This window comes from Symphalangus syndactylus, chromosome 16 (genome assembly GCF_028878055.3).
Source record: "Symphalangus syndactylus isolate Jambi chromosome 16, NHGRI_mSymSyn1-v2.1_pri, whole genome shotgun sequence".
NCBI classification, from domain to species: domain Eukaryota; kingdom Metazoa; phylum Chordata; class Mammalia; order Primates; family Hylobatidae; genus Symphalangus; species Symphalangus syndactylus.
The window spans coordinates 93,531,047-93,547,165 of NC_072438.2; the positions used below are offsets into that span (position 1 = coordinate 93,531,047).

A 16,119-nucleotide genomic window follows, 5' to 3' on the forward strand; every position below is an offset into this window, starting at 1 on the left:
TTTAGACATTTCTGTTCAAAATGGCAGTAGGTGGGTGGAGTGATGGAAATTATAAAGGAATCACTGTTCCATATAAATTCTGAAATCTAGCTGAGCAAGTGTTTGGAGTTGCTTAATTAAGTTCAGGGAGTGGGCACAATGTTTTATGGTTCTTGGCTCTGCCTTCTGGACTCTTAGTTGTGCTTCCTGAATCAGGCTTTGTTTTTCTCGAAGAGAGCATGTGCTTGTAGCTAGGTAGTTTTATCAGCTTCCTTCCTGTCAGTAGAATGTGTAGGGTTTCCAGCAGCCTTTCATGTGTATTTTCTCTGTCCCTTTCCATCCAAGCTGTTGGTATCATTGTGGAAATAAGTTTCTTAAAAACATTAAGGGTCTTCAATGGATTTCCACGAGGTTACTCCACTAAACAAAAAATACATTCACAGACCTTTTTGAGTTAGCCCTTCTCTACCTTGAAGTGCTGCTGAGATGGCTGAGAGACAACACCCTCTAGCTCACTAGAGGTGATCTGATGCAGTTGAGAGGATCTGTGAGGCACATGCTTGCTCTAGAAAAGACTCTTTGTGTAACTAAATACTACTCCAATTCTTTCATCTTTCTGAGGTTACAGTAAAAGGTTTTACAGTCACTACGTCAGCTTTTACTATATTCCAACCTTCCCTAACAATACTTGAAAGGACTGTGAAAGCTATTTCATATTTTTTGCATCTTTTGCCGTTAAAAGTGACTGATTTCCAAAATCATCCAGTCCCTGTTCTTTTAGTTTAATAATCCATTCCTCAGTCTTTCTTTCTTCACCTACATTTCACTGGAAGCAGCATGAAGAGACCAAGCAGCACCTTCAACACTTGGTTTGGAAATTTCCTTGTAATTCAACTTATGTGTTTTCAAGTACATAGTGGGAGGACTATGTAATTCAACTTATGTGTTTTGCCTTTCATATTAACACAGGTAACAATTTTGGCAGTTTTCACCCATTGTGTAATGCAATTCTCCCTTTTTCCAGTTCCTAATAATATATTCCTGTTTACTTTTTAAGTTTTTACTGTGGTTTTACACACACACACATGAAAAACATAAATTTGCCACTTAATCATTTATAAGTGTGTAATTCAGTGACATTATTGACATTCACATTATTGTATAACCATAACTACTATTTCCAAAACTTTTCATCACCCCAAACATAAACTCTGTAATTGTTAAGCAATAATAACTATTCCTTATTCCACCCTCCTCCCAACCCCTGGTAACCTCTAATTTATGTTCTGTCTCTACTAATTTGCCTGTTATAGATATGTCACATAAGTGGAATCCTACAGTAGTTGCCATTTTGTTTCTGGCTTGTTTCACTTAGCATAATGTTCAAGGTTCCTCCATCTTGTAGCATGCCTCAAAACTTCATTCCTTTTGTAAGGCTGAATAAGATTCAGTTGTATGGCTATACCACATTTTGTTTATCCCTTTTTTTCATCAGTGGACACTTGGTTTATTTTCATCTTTTGACTATTGTCAATGCTGTACTGAATATTGGCATATGAGTATCTGTTTAAGTCCCTGTTTTAACTCTTTTGTGTATACTGTATATCTAGGAGTGAAATTGCTGCATTGTATGTAAATTCTATGTTTGTCTTTTTGAGGAAAGACCATGCTGCTTTCTGAAGACTTCACCAATGTTCATTCCCAACAGCAATGTATGAGAGTTCCAATTTCTCTGCATTCTTGTTATTTACTTTTGTTTTTCTTTAATTTTAGCCATCCTAGTAGGTATGAACTGGTATCTCATTGTGGTTTTGATTTGAATTTCCTTAGTGACTAATATTGTTGAGCATCTTCTCATGTGCTTAGTGGACATTAGTGTATCTTATTTATAGAAATGTCTATTCAAATATTTTGCCTGTTTTTCTAATTGTGTTTTTGTCTTTTTCAATAATTTATTTTTGACAAAATTTGTAAATATTTATCATGTACAAAATGTTGTTTAAAATATGCATACATTGTGGATGGCTAAATTGAACCAATTGGCACATGCATCATGTTACATATTTTTCTTTTTTGTGTGTGTGGTGGGAATACCATCTTTTTTGATGTTCAGTTTTAAGTCTTTATCCCATTTTCCTCTAAACCCTTACTGGCCATGTCCTTTAAATCCAGATTTCTACTAATGGATGATCCAAGGTGATTTAGATTTTCATTAATGTGCTCCTAAAATTATTCTGCTTCCTGCCATTCCCTGGTCTCAAAACCGCTTCCACATTTTAACCTCTTACAGTAGCACCACACTCCCACGTACCACGGTCTGTTAATAGTTGTTATATAATAACATTACCACAGATTTAGGCATTTAAAGCACCAGGTGTTTATTTGCTCATGGTGTCTACGAGTTTTTTAATCTGGGCACAGCTTCAGGTTCTCACAAGGCTGCAATCAACATAGAGGCCTGGCTGTGATGTCATCGGGGTTCAGCTAGAGAAAGATCTACCTCCAAGATCATGTGGTTGTTGGCAGCCTTCAGTTCCTTGTGGGATGTCAGACTGAGGGCCTCAGTTTCTTGCTGGCTGTTAGCCGGAGGCTGCCCTCAATTCCTCGACAACTGGGTCCTTCTCACCTTTTTGCTTGCTTCCTCAAAGCGAACAAGGGAGAAAGTTCTCTTGAAATAAGGGTGTTACAATCTATGTAACATAATGACAGAAGTGACATTCCAAAATCTTTCACATATTCTGTTGGTTAGAAGCCAGTGACAGGTCCCACTCACATTCAATAGGAGGAGATTACACAAGGTGTGAATTCAAGGAGCTGGGGATCACAGGGAACATGTTAGAGCCTGTCCAATGAGTTCTCAAGTTAAAAGTCCCAGGGCTCAATGGTTTTTAGTATGTGATTATTTGTCTTCATCGGTATGTTTGCTGAATCCTGTGGTGAGCCAAACTGATGTTCTTCACAAGTTATTTTTCTTCCTAAATGGCTTGAATTAAATATTATGGTAGACTTAATGTATATGCAGTTTCTCTGTTGCCATAAAAATTTAATTATAGCAGTATGGCCCAGCAGAGGGCTAATCATTTAGAGTGAAGCAAGGAGAAAATAGTTCCGAAGAGGCCCTGATTGGTTCAGGTTAACAGAGATTGCAGTGAGCAACTAGCATGGATCTAACCAGAATGGAACATAATTTATGCAATTTAGAATTTATAACAGAAAGAACACTTTATTGCATGATATAGTGCTGAGAATCTAATCCATATGGAATTATAAAAGGTCATTATTTTCATAAGAGACTAGATTTGTGAAAAAAGTGGATAATTTATAGAGAAATAGTGCTGGGTCATTAATTGACTCTTAAACACAAAATGAGAATAAGCAGTCATGGGCAAAATTAAAATCTTAATTATTAACGCATCATGAGATACATCTGTGACTTGCAATGCTTTAACATAGTAGAGACACTCAAGAGCCAATAGCATTTGAAAAACATTGTAGCTCATTATTTGCTAAAAGTCAGCAGCGTGTTGGGGACTAGAGAAAGGGGACCAACTGCTAGCCCATTGTGTAGATATCTTATCCACAATTAATTTTAAAAACGCTTAACCAGCAGAGATACCAAGGTAACTGATTTCCAACCTCATTGTTTTTTGTATAGCTTCATAAGAGGGGCTTCTCTCAGGGGCATGAGTTAGTTGGGGTGGGGGCAGGGAGAGGGTCAGAGGAAACACTTTCTCACAATTGTGTAGGATCCATACTTACAGGCTTCCAAGCACTTTGTCTCTGAGCAGTCTCTTCTAGGGTGAATTCCTAAGTGAAAACCCAGACACAAAGAGAACAGAGCTAGCCTAGTAATTTCTGCTTCCCTCTGACCTCTCTCACTGAGGAGGCTGCAGTTTCAGAGGGTGACACTCTAGCAGATCCTGGTGTGGCTTGTTTCATGGACTACTATAGGAGAAAGAGAAAAAAACAAGGCAGGTTATTGACAACCTGAAAATGCAGCTCAGTAGACAATTTATTAACACTGGCTGAAAGTTCCATGCACAGGTTACCCTGCGGTCGATTTTTACAATAATAACATGCTGAGCATTTTCAGGAGTGGCCTGCTGTCAGCAAATAACAGAAAGGATTTGTGTGCTATGGTTTATTTTGCTTTGGGGAAATGGTAGCTCAGTTGCTGTGCTTTTTATTAAAAGTCAGGGGTTTTATGAACATTTTTAGTAAGGTTTCCCTCTGCCTTCCATACCCATTTTTTTGTTGTTGTTTTTTAGGAGGGGGGTTGTTGAAAGCTGAAATTGGGATCAAGTTTTCTGAGAAGTCCATGCCTTTTAAATGCCGGTGAATCAGCTTAGAAATGGAGATAGCCTACTTCTCCTTGTACCCACAGTGAGCTACACATAGATATTTTAACTAAATGCTGAGAGTTCTGATATTCTGAGTTTTCTTGACTTCCTCAAAATATGTTCTCCAAACAAGTGTCAATTTTCTCCTGGAATACTCCATGAACCAACACACATATTAATTTTACTTATTGGAACTCGACACATTTGCATGTACTTCCTAAGATCAAATTCTTTTCATCTGTTGTAGTCTCACATTTGTCTTGTCTCTCCTATCTAGAGGCCATGATCTCTTAATTAGAAGGTCCCTCCCCTTCCCCTACTATGTGTAGGAATGTCCAGTGGCCCTGAGCTCTGAGAATCAGACCCTGGGAGACTATAGTTACCACCTAAAGAGGAAAACCTTATGTTTCTGTGTTATCTTAAATGTGGAAAAGATGAGGAAGAGTGATAACTGTTCAGTTCCATTGGCTCCGCTCAAATTTGTAAGTTTAGACAAACTAAACTGTTTGCCCAGTTAGTTCTTGACTCTCTGGAGGCTCCTTCACCCCCTACAAATCAACTATCTCTCCCTGGAAGTAAGAGTGCCTTCTGCCTTCCACTTTCAGTTAAGAGGCTGACTTTGGACTCCACTGTTTTTGTTTTGTTTTGTTTTCTATACAGTCACACAGTTGCCATATGGTACTTTCACTATACCAAGCTCCATCTCCACCACTTCTTCCCCTTCTTTCCAACACCATCGTCGTTTTCTAGGTTGGAGTCTCTCTTATTTGAATCATTGCAATCCAGCGTCCTCTAGTTGCTGTTTGTTCTGTGGGCTCTTCCTGCTGCTAAACTGCCCTGTCTGGGGAGATGCAGACCCCATACTGAAATATGAGCAACTCCTCGAATTTCAGGGGTTCCAGAGCATAGTCAAGATGAAGCACCACCTCCTGGAGATGAGTCTGCCATCTAACTCTCAGGGAGTTATTTTGTTTCTGGAGCTCTGTGGAAGTTTCCTGATTTCTCATAAAGTTCCAGTTTTCTACTGTATTTGGTAAAGATAGATCATCCCACTCCCTGTTGTGTTTTTCTGTTTTGTTCTTCTCAATGATCTTTCGTGCTTTACTCTTTCCATTTCTACCTTCCATTATTTTCCAAAATGCTGACAGAGGTTCAGCCTGCCCCATCCTGTCGGCACCCCTCAGCTTGGCCTTGCTTCCTACTTTTCACACTGTCCCTGTTCCTGAAGCCCTCACATTCTCCATGACATTTTTCTGGTTTGACAGGAAAACAGTTCCATCTTATCAGCATTTACTGTCAGGAAACTACACTCTCCAAATTTCTTTTCCTGGTGGCTGGCTACCATTTGCCCTTATTTTCAGTTCCAGAAAAACATTTACTTCTGCATAAATAATCACAGTAACGCCACTGTGTATTAAGATAGTTTTGCACATCCTGAGCTGTGTCCACGTCCCTGTGTTTATCTTCGACTGTGAACACCTGTGATCAGGAAGCCCTCTGCAATTCCTGTTGCATAGGCCCTGCAGGATTAAGCCTTTATTAATATTGATGACAATAAAGGTGACTGACTTGCGCCAGCAGATGGGAACCTTTGCCTCTTGTTTCTTAAGGCAGATAGCCTGGCAAGAGAGGAGGGCATGAGAAAAAGTTGTGCATTCTAGTATTCTCTAGAAGGTAAATGTGGGAACTTGGGCTTTGTAGATGGACTATGAATCACCGAGTGTGTCTCGCTACATTTGGTGCTGTTCAGAGTAACCTCTTCCTTTCTATGAGCTGTAACCTGTAGAATGCCAGGCTGTTTCCTTTTTGTTTTTTGTTTGTTTGTTTTCCTCACTTCACTTCATTTCACTTGCACTGTTAAAAATTGAAGAGAAATATGACTGATGATAAGGATAAAGGAGGCTTTGGATATTTGGCTGACATTGGGAAAAATATGTAGAAGTATAGAAGTGTATTCAAACACTGAAAAATAGAACTAATATTTGTAAAATTGTATAGTAATTCAATTCTTTTTGAATAAGGAGTGGTCTTTTAAATTGTTTGGCATTATTCCGAGAGCCTACAAATAAATTTAGAAGTAGAATAGCTTAAGCAGTATATAGCATGGGCCTTCATGCTAATCCCATGCTCTAACTTTTCTTTAACTTATCCTAATATAACTATGGGCTTATTTGATTCAAGAATGAGAAAGGAATTCCAAGTAAAGCTATGCTGACTTTGTATCTGTAATCTGCTTTATCTTTCAATGTTTATGTTCAGAAGATAAATGCCCTACCTAGATATTTTCTGTATACTCTTATTTTTGGGTGTCTGTTTGAAGGGTTTTGTTTGTTTTTCCTTTAATTGGCTGCACAGGAAGATCCATCCTGCATTGTGAGTTTAGCATTTTCTTCATTGTCTGCCATGCATCCCATTGTCTGTGCACACACAGCATGGCCAGCACCACATCTGCCTTCTGTATGGTGCAACTGCTCAAAATACAAAAAGCTCCTCCACGCAGAGCATGCCCATGTGTTCAACATCTGGTGCAGGGATGGAGATGGAAACGTCAGTGGTTTCAAGTGGCACTAATTAGTTTCCCTGTCCTTTTGGTTTCCTCATTACAGATACTGCAATGAACATTTGCTGTGTCCCCCACACATGTTCTGGACAGGCTGGGGTCCTTGGGAACGGTGCACAGCCCAATGCGGGGGTGGCATTCAAGCTCGCCGCAGGATCTGTGAGAATGGGCCTGACTGTGCAGGCTGCAATGTGGTGAGTAGCCTCCTTCTCACACCCAGCCCACAATCCAGAACCAGGAATACAGACTCAATACACACAAAATTCTCTGCACACACTAGATGTTCTGCAAACGATAAATGTTCTGCACACACTAGAGGTTCTGCACAAATTTGGTACACTGCAAACACTAAATGGTCTCACACACTAGGTGCTCTGTGCATTCTAGAAGCTCTGCAAACACCTTATGCTCTCCAGATACTAAATGCTCTATAAATATGACATGTCCAGACACTGGATGCTCCCCATACAATAGACGCTCTGAAGGTACTAGGTCCTCTCATACACTGGATCTTCTGCGCACATTAGGTTCTTGGCAGACGCTAGATGTTCTGCAAACACTAAGTGCTCTGTAAACACAACATGGTCAAGCACTAGATTCTGTACACACACTAGGTGCTGCAAATCATGCAAGTTTTTCAATTTTGTTAGAATATCTGGAGAAAATACTTGAAATTCAGAGTATCCTGGAGGCTTCGTGAATTAAGTATTCACATATGGGATCAACTGTCCCGGGAGTTTTTCTGTTCTGATTTCTGAGTCACAAAGCCTTCAGCCTGCTTATATATAGCCACTCTATTCGGTTTGGGACATGGAATAGTATCCCCATACCAGGCCTACACCAAGGTATAGAACATTGTGGGATGAACTGGACACACCCTGGGGACTGGGAAACTATATGGAGCCATTGTTAGAGTAAGTTGGTACCAATGCAGAGAGAAGAAAAGGGAATGCATGTGTTTTTTTTTTCTCCTGCCTTTACAGGTTGTATTTCTTTTAACACTTTAAACTGTCACATAAAATTCCACTTAGACACACTCTTTTCAAAAGGCTTGCTTTTGCTGTTCCTGCTTCTTCTGTAAGAATAACAGCATTTCCCCTCACTCACCTGCCCCTGGTGCTGGCTCCACAGAGCGGACACAGACAGTGGCAAAAGTTTTGATGGAGAAGCTCAGCACGAGAAGGTCTGGCTGAATTCCTTCCTCACTGATCTTTCCAGTTGGCCTTTGCAGCATCTCTCTCCTTTGGTTTGTGAGGCTGAGCAATGTTTTTGTGCTGCTGTAAAGCCTGCTTTTGTGGCATGCAAAAACCACACAGCCGAGATATCCTTGGGAAATTCAGAGAAAGGAAGAGGGATATGAGGTGCTTTGTCAGATATTACACCAGACCCAAGGAGATTTCTGTTACTGGAAATTACAATTAGATTTCTTCCCCTTCACAATGGAAAAGATATTGTCGTAGCTCTCCTATAATCTAGTACTGATTATAAAGACAGTTCTTTCCAGAGCAGCCTGAACTAACCGTAGACCAAGAAAAATCTTCATTAAGATGTATATTTATTGATATTTCAGATGCTGACATTTAAAACTATTTTTTAAATAATTTTAAAATGACAGATTTCTGAACACTCACATGTTCTAGGAAAACCACTCAAATGGGATAACTTTCTATGTTGCTGAAGAATGTCATGTTTTGTTCCTGGTGGCATGATGTGTGCCCCCTGAGGTCTGCATTGCCATGTCAAGATTTGTCTCATTTGCTCGGAAATCACAGGAATGGATGATCTAGTTTGATCTCACACCTTAGTTTCTAAATACATTGCAGTGTGAAAAATTCAGAAAACAGTCCACATCACTAATTTTCTCATTGTTAATTGACTTTTATAATTACCTTCAAATGTAGCTTAATGAATGAAAAAGATCATATTAAGCAAAAATGTAGCATGTTTATGTAGTTTCTATAATATGTGTGTATGTGTGACATACATCTGATGATAAACGTAAAAATGGAAGGTCTTTCTAAAATATCAATGTATTTATTGCTTTATTTATTACAGAATTACAGTTTATGAAACAAATGTAACCACTGCTTTCAAATCCAGAAAAACACATATGTCTCCAAAGAGACTATTGTCACTTTTTAGGAAATTTGAAGGTTTGTTTTTCTTTTTGTTTTTACCACCAAACTTAGCCTTTTGGTAGTCTACTTCTAGGAAGGTGTTATTGTGGCAATGAGGAGCAATCTACTTCTCAGTGGCGGGAGTATATTTATTTTTCTTCTGACATGGCTTCTCCCATGCATTTTGGTTTCCGTCTGTCCTGAGGCAGGAATGCCAGCTCACACTAACTGAGGAATGCAAGCAGTAGAAAGGAAGGGCTCAGTTTCTTTGGATTGTTTGGAAGATCTGTTCTATCAGTTGGATTCCTAAGAAGTTGATTTAAAAATGATGGTTACCTAGCTAAAGCAACATTTTTGGTCTTCATATTCCAGCTGCAGTTCATAAATCTTTGGCCACAAAGGGTTCAGTTTTTATTGAGTTCTATTATCAAGATAGTAGCTGTAAGTATAAAAAAAAGTATTGATTTTTGATTCACGAAGTGACCATCTGCTTGCCAGTGTGTGGCTGGATAACAAGAGGTGACATTTCTGAGTCTCAGTGTCATCCTTGGAGAAGGCGGTGATGGTTTTTCCTACTCAGAGCTCCTGTATCAAGGAGGGTGCCATCCGCAAGGTCTGGCAGCTCTCATGTTTGAGTGTTCCTTCCTAGTCTCATTTCTTTAATTGTTATCCATGGGCTTCAGCTGCTTCCCTGAGCTCCAGTTTATTAAAAATGGGAGTCAGCTAATGAAATGTCATTTATACAATACAGAACATGTTTGTGGAAAGTATAACAACCTGAATTTCCTGATTATTATAGCAATTTATAGAAAAAGAAAGAATTGATTATTTCAAGTTCAAGTATGCATCGGTTAGAAAAGACTCAAGAATCTTTTCTTCTGCCAACACTTTAAAGCTGAAATTTCATGAAAGGATTTTCCCAGCTTCACTTGTGAAATTTCTAAGTCGTTGTCTTAGACTAAGTCACCAAGCCTCTATTTGAATCTCAATAAAGAGGCAGAGAAGGACCCTTGCCAAGAGCTATTAGTTCTCTCCATGAATCCCTACTTGTAAATTGCTCAGTGTCGAAAGCTTGGGAAACCGGGAGCCTTGGATTAGTTTGGGGAGCTGATTGACAGACACAGAGGGAGGACCTGGATCTTAGGCTGTCACTTAACTCTGTGAACTTGAGATGCATTCACTGCCCTCTGGGCTTCTGTCTTGTTCTGCAAAGTGCAGGGTCAGACCCTGAAATTGATGATTCTGTGACCCTGGCATTCCTTCTCTGGACCCTGGGGCACATGTGTCCAGCTGATTGAGGGACCACTTCTAGCAAATGTCCCTCCCTGGTGGCTCATAGCTCCAATGAGCTCAGAATGGGACACTTAAAACACAGATATTTACTCCCTACCTCCAAGTAGGCTAAACCCACAGGAGCATCTAGGGTCCTCTGGTCCTTGCTGCTGCTCTCCAGGTCTGCGTCTCAGCCCCGCATGCCTGTGGCTTCACAGAGTGGGTGGAAGGAGCAGGGTGGTGGGTCAGAGGGGCTCTGCCTCTGAGTCACTGTGAGATTTGACCTGCTGTTCTACTTCTCCACATGGTTGTTTTCAAATGAAATATGAAGCATGAACACTTGAATGACAGAGCTGTTTAGAAGATTACATATAGTACCTAATATTTCTATATATCCTAGCCCAGTGCCAAGTCTAACATAGACATTTATAAAATAGAAATGATTATCACTGTCATATGTGTGTTTCCTTTTAACCCTGTTTTGACAATAGTAACTGTAAAAATTCTTGTTGGGCGAAGCCTTGCAAATCCCAACTTACTAGGTGATGTCAAATTAAATATTGAAATTAAGTTATAACTACACATACTGGAGTTAATATTTAATGATAGTCTGAAATCATGTATTACATCATCAAATAACTTTTGTTGAGTGCCTACTACATGCCATGCACTGCACTAAGAGTAATTACAATTTATTATGTTTATTCTCTCTGTATCCCTGCAAGATAGTTTTCATTATTACCTCTGCTTGGAGATGGAAAAAAAATCAGCCTGAGAAAGATTAATGAACTTGCCCAGTAGCAAGTTGCCAGTGGGGGACTGAACCAGCATTTGAGAACTGATCCTCTGGGCACAAATAGAATTTAATGACACAACTCCATTTGCATAATTTATTTGCCCAATGTTAAGTGATAAATGATAAGCCTTACTTTACTCCGATTTAGGTTGAAGTGTAGCTTAAAAGAAAGAGGAGCTTTTTGTCTTCTATAGCTCTTCTCTTGATTTACACTCTTGATTTTTATAATATTGTGATCATTTTAGCCAACCATAAGAGCACTATTGGGAGATCATCATGAGCCTAGGAATTAATCGAAGATGAACTCGTAACACAAATCTTAACTCTACATTTTGGCTGAAAATTACAACACATGAAAGGAAGAAAGATATAAAATGTTATGTTGTATACATAGAATTACTTCTTAAATTAATGCAACTCAAAATTTCCTCAAAGGTTTAGCAGATTTACTTTATTTTTTGCTGCATCAGAGCTAAAGACAGCGTCAGATACAGCACAAATAATTTACAAAGAACAACAGACTTAGTATTGGCAGCACTATATTTCTTACTGAAATATCATGCAAAGCATGAAACAATTGACCAAAAGCTATGATTTAAGAGAGCAACAGGGAGCTTAGGGTAGGTATTTGTTTCCTAGATACAAAAGAACCAGACCACAGAAAGCCTGGAAAGGTCAAGAAGAAAGACATTGCAATCAATACATGCTGTCAAAAGGGATTCTGTGAGGGTCAGTCAGAGTTGATATAACACACTCACATTTGTTTGTGTCAAATAATGACACAATGGATAATCTTCAGAGCAAATGAAACCTGGCCATTGGAAGTTTAAATAGGTTGTGACATATGAAAATAATGACAGGCATTACAAAATATCACATTTTTGTGTAGCACGTTAGGGTCTGCAAAATGCTTTGGGGAAGGTCGTCACGTGTTTTCCTGATTTTCCAAATGAGAAAATCGAGACTTCTAGAAAACCAGTTAGGTACCCAAAAAACCTGCAGCTGGAGACAGCAAGACCCCGGGTCCAGGTCTTCCCACTCAGAGGTCCTGAGACAATCCAGGCTGCTGCATCTCGCTCAGGAAGTACAGGAACAAGAGCAGTGAGATTAACAGGAAAGATCTAATATCTCATACCCATGAAACTAGACCATTCAAAAGCCCCAAACAGGTATATTTTGTATTTGTTTTAGCTCTAGTCGTGCTTGCCTCTGGCCAGTAATGTATGTGTAAGCCCAATTTTAAACAACCTCACTAATACAACAAAAACTATTTGAGGCTCACATTTTACTCATGTTTTAAAAAGTATGAGCTGCTTATAGCCTCATCTGCCTAATAGTACTGCTCTGATTCAGAATTAGGGTTCTGAATCCATGTTCAGGATTTTTCTACAAACCACGTGCTTGTTGTAAATAATTTTGTATCAATTTTAATAATTATATTGTTCTTAATTTGGTATTATTTAAAGCATACTGTAGATGATTTTTGTAGTTTTATTTCAAGAAATGTTTTAATTTCAACTTCTGACAATGCTAATGTTTTGTGGTAAGTATAAATAATTTAATGATATAAAAAATGTATTTTTCAGGATACATTTCATAAAACATTTTCTGAGCATCCTTGTGGTATATCTTGTAAGACTCCAATAGAATTTTGATTTCTGGTACAATTTTATCTGTAAGTTTCCTATTTGGCTGGTATCAGGCGAGCAGCCTCTTAATGCTCCGTGGACAATGTATTCCTGTGGGTTTTAGAAATACTGATTTCCTGTCTTCCTAGACTTCAAAAAGTTATCTGTAGTTCCCCATTTAATTTTTAGTGCTAAAATATTTTCAAGAGCATAGCAACCTCCTTGCAATGGTGTGTACTTTTATTCAAGTGGGACAGCTGGCACTTCCTTTCGTCATAAAATGTAGAGGAGAGGTAGCCTGAGAGAGATTGACAGTTTTACAGTTGAACAGCCTGTTTTAAAATTGGCTGCTTGCTTGTTTGTAATCGTTAGTTCCCTTTGTATTCATATTTGGTGTTTCCTCATTTTTGAACAGTGGCTTCCTAGAGATTCATAGTCCTGACTTAGATGGCAGGTGGGTTGTTATGAAGAGATATATGAAAAGCTTTCTTCTTATTCACTTATTTTTGTTTATTTGGTTATATTTGGGCAATGTCACCCCAATATATGCTAAGCTGTGGATACTTGAACATTGCCAGCTCACACTGAATTATTTGTGTTTGTTAAAGGATTGTTATTTTACACTGGACCTGGACCCATTTCCAAAAGTTTATTTGCTGCCCTTAACGATACCCCTGAAACCTCACAGATGCAGACCCTATATGAATAGTAAGCTATTCATGTAGGCTACTATTTAATAAGATACTAATGCAGACCCTATATGAATAGTAGGCTATTTGTATGGCTGTCTTATTGATGTGTCTGGAAGCTGTTCTTACTTTAACAAGCTAGTGGACCTGGATTAGATACAACTAAGTTTATCCATTGTTCATGAAAATACCATTTTATAATCCTAGAAAGGAAATTTTCTAAAATAAAGTTTAAGAAATACATAAAATAATTGACTCTAACTCCACTGAAAACATACAGAATTTTTATAGATAAAAGTAATATTCTCCATCACCATCATCATCATCATCTGTCATTATAATTGCTACATGCCAGGTATTGTTTAAAGTACTTCTTAGGGAATTGGCGAGGAATTCCTCCCAATAATCCAATGAAGTAGTATTGTCGTTAGTGTAACCAACTTATAGATGTAGAAATTGGAGCAAAGAAGCGAGATGGTCCAGGTTGTAGGAAGTGTTGCCAGCCTCAAAGCCAGACATTTACAGTGGTGGCCTGCTTGTTTCCCCCACTACACTGTGTGGCCTCATCTAATATTTGATAAGTAATTGAAAAGGTGAAGGACTGTAGTTTTCATAAGATTAACTTAAACACCAATGGGCTTATAGAAGTTTGTTGTATCCAGCTAAATATGACCTATACAGATTTGATAAAGTGAATGATTCTAACTAAAAGCCGAAAACAGTTAATCACTTATTGAGATAATCGCTGGTGGCTTCAGAATGTGCATGTAACTGAGGGTCCAGAAGGATGCAAGAAACCTTGGGAAAGCCCCAGATATCCAGATGCATCTAAGAAGTGATGCCCATCTTTCTCCTTTTTTTTACTTTCTCCTCCAAAGGCACTGCGTACAGTTGTGCAGGTTGTGCACAGCAGAATTCCAAAGGGAGTATTAAACATTATGAAGATGTGAGTAGCACTTCTGAAAAAGGGCAGCGCATCCTGGCTGCCACCCTAGCCCTGAACTGAGTGCATAAAAACTCGGTGTGTTCTTCAAAGCCTCCGAGACATGTAGGATCCCAACCATTATTTTGGGCTATTTTCTTCATCATGGGAATAGGAGCTGAGACTGAAAATTCTGGCATCATAGCTTAGCCCCTGTTTAAAGTAGATTTTGAGACAAGACAGGGGTTTAGGGCAGGTGGTTTTATATATGCCGACAGCAGCAGGTGGAGAGGATGAGGGGGTGAGGCAGGAAAGAGGGAAAAGCTCCTATTAGGGTTTGTCACCAAGGTCACTGCTGCGGGCAGCAGAACTGATTTTCTGAGAAGCCTGTAGATGCCTCTCAGGAGTGTGTCACCTTCCCAGCTACCATTGGATGAGGATGCACCCAGCCTGCACTTTCACTAACCCAGCAGTCTCCTGGGGCTTCAGAGAAGACTCCCAACATGGAAAGCCACAGGGAGGGAGGTGTGTGCCCCAGGTAGATGCGTCTGGCAGAGAACTCACCACCATTTGGCCGCAGCTGGGACCACAGGAGGCTGAGGGGCTGTGCGGCCCCAAAAGCACGTACTACACCTGGCTTTGTGAAAACAAATCCTGACCATAGTAGAATGGACCAATGAGAACAGGATGTCTGAGGCTGCAGTCCAATAATTGGGGTTAAACACAATCTGGGTCCCTCCTGCCTTACAGGTCCCATGGACTGGTGAGAACTTCCGAGTCATCACATAGCCATGGATACCCATTATTAGGCCAGATGGCACTCCACTTTCTGCCAGGCATATTTATTTAGCACACGGCTTCTCCATTGTGTGGATCAATTCTTGCCTGGGACACATGAAAGAAAAGTCATTTTTCTGGAAAGGTTCTCTCTTCTCCATAGAGAGAGATACAGGAAGGGAAGGCCCTTTCTTTCTCCGCACACAGAATGTCGAGAGTGAAGATGGAGCTGCTGCCCACTAGCTGGCAGCCTTGAGAGTAGCTAGGTCAGGGAGGGGGAGGACAGGAGCAAAGCAGGGAGACAGAGCTAAGGACACCAAGGGGCTCATCTTCCCAAAATCCACCCTTGCTGGGCACAGGCTGATGTGTGAAATCAAAAGCTCTGGTGGCTTCAGCTAGTCTGAGTCAAAATCATTCTAACTTCTTTGTCTTTCCCCTCCCCTTTATGGAAGCTACCCTTCAAATACCATTCAGTAGCTGATGGGGAAAGACATGTCCCTCCTTAATAATTGCCATATCTGATGGGGATGACCTAGGATTTTCAAGTGACCCATTTCCACGAAAGCTAAAGACATGACCTTGACCTTTATGAAGAAGGTTGCAACCTGAACTCTTCCATTGCATTGTGGTTGTAAAATCCATTCACTTATATTTCCCAATATTCTTTCATAAAGGGAATAATTTATCCCCCTTGCTGAAACTGGATATTATATCTTCACAAACACTGGAATGCAAAGTTTGTTTTTTTTTTTAATAAAATATCTCAGTGAAGAGCTTGCAAATATGAAAGATTGTCAGAGTGAAAATGCCACATGTTGTTAAAGGAGGCTTAAGCTTTTTGAGAAAGTTAATATCAGTACACAAAATTGAGTGGTACAGCAGATGGCCACAAAAGTATAAGTTTTCTAAAATTTAGCACTGAAAGTTTTGCAATCAAGTTTAAGAATGACGTATGGCACAGATGGAGAGAAAAGAGAAATGATGGATTATAGGAATTAATCCATCAAGAGTCTGCCTCTAGGACATATAAATAATCATC

General features: G+C 39.5%; 1 protein-coding gene across 1 annotated transcript in view; it reads left to right on the forward strand.

Moving 5' to 3' along the window:
• Window positions 1-16,119, forward strand: part of SEMA5A (semaphorin 5A) — a 505,802-nt gene that overhangs the window by 426,147 nt on the left and 63,536 nt on the right. Inside the window, exon 16 of the mRNA XM_055246035.2 lies at window positions 6,926-7,073. Coding sequence (XP_055102010.1) covers window positions 6,926-7,073 — 148 coding nt within the window. The remainder of the gene's footprint in view (window positions 1-6,925; window positions 7,074-16,119) is intronic.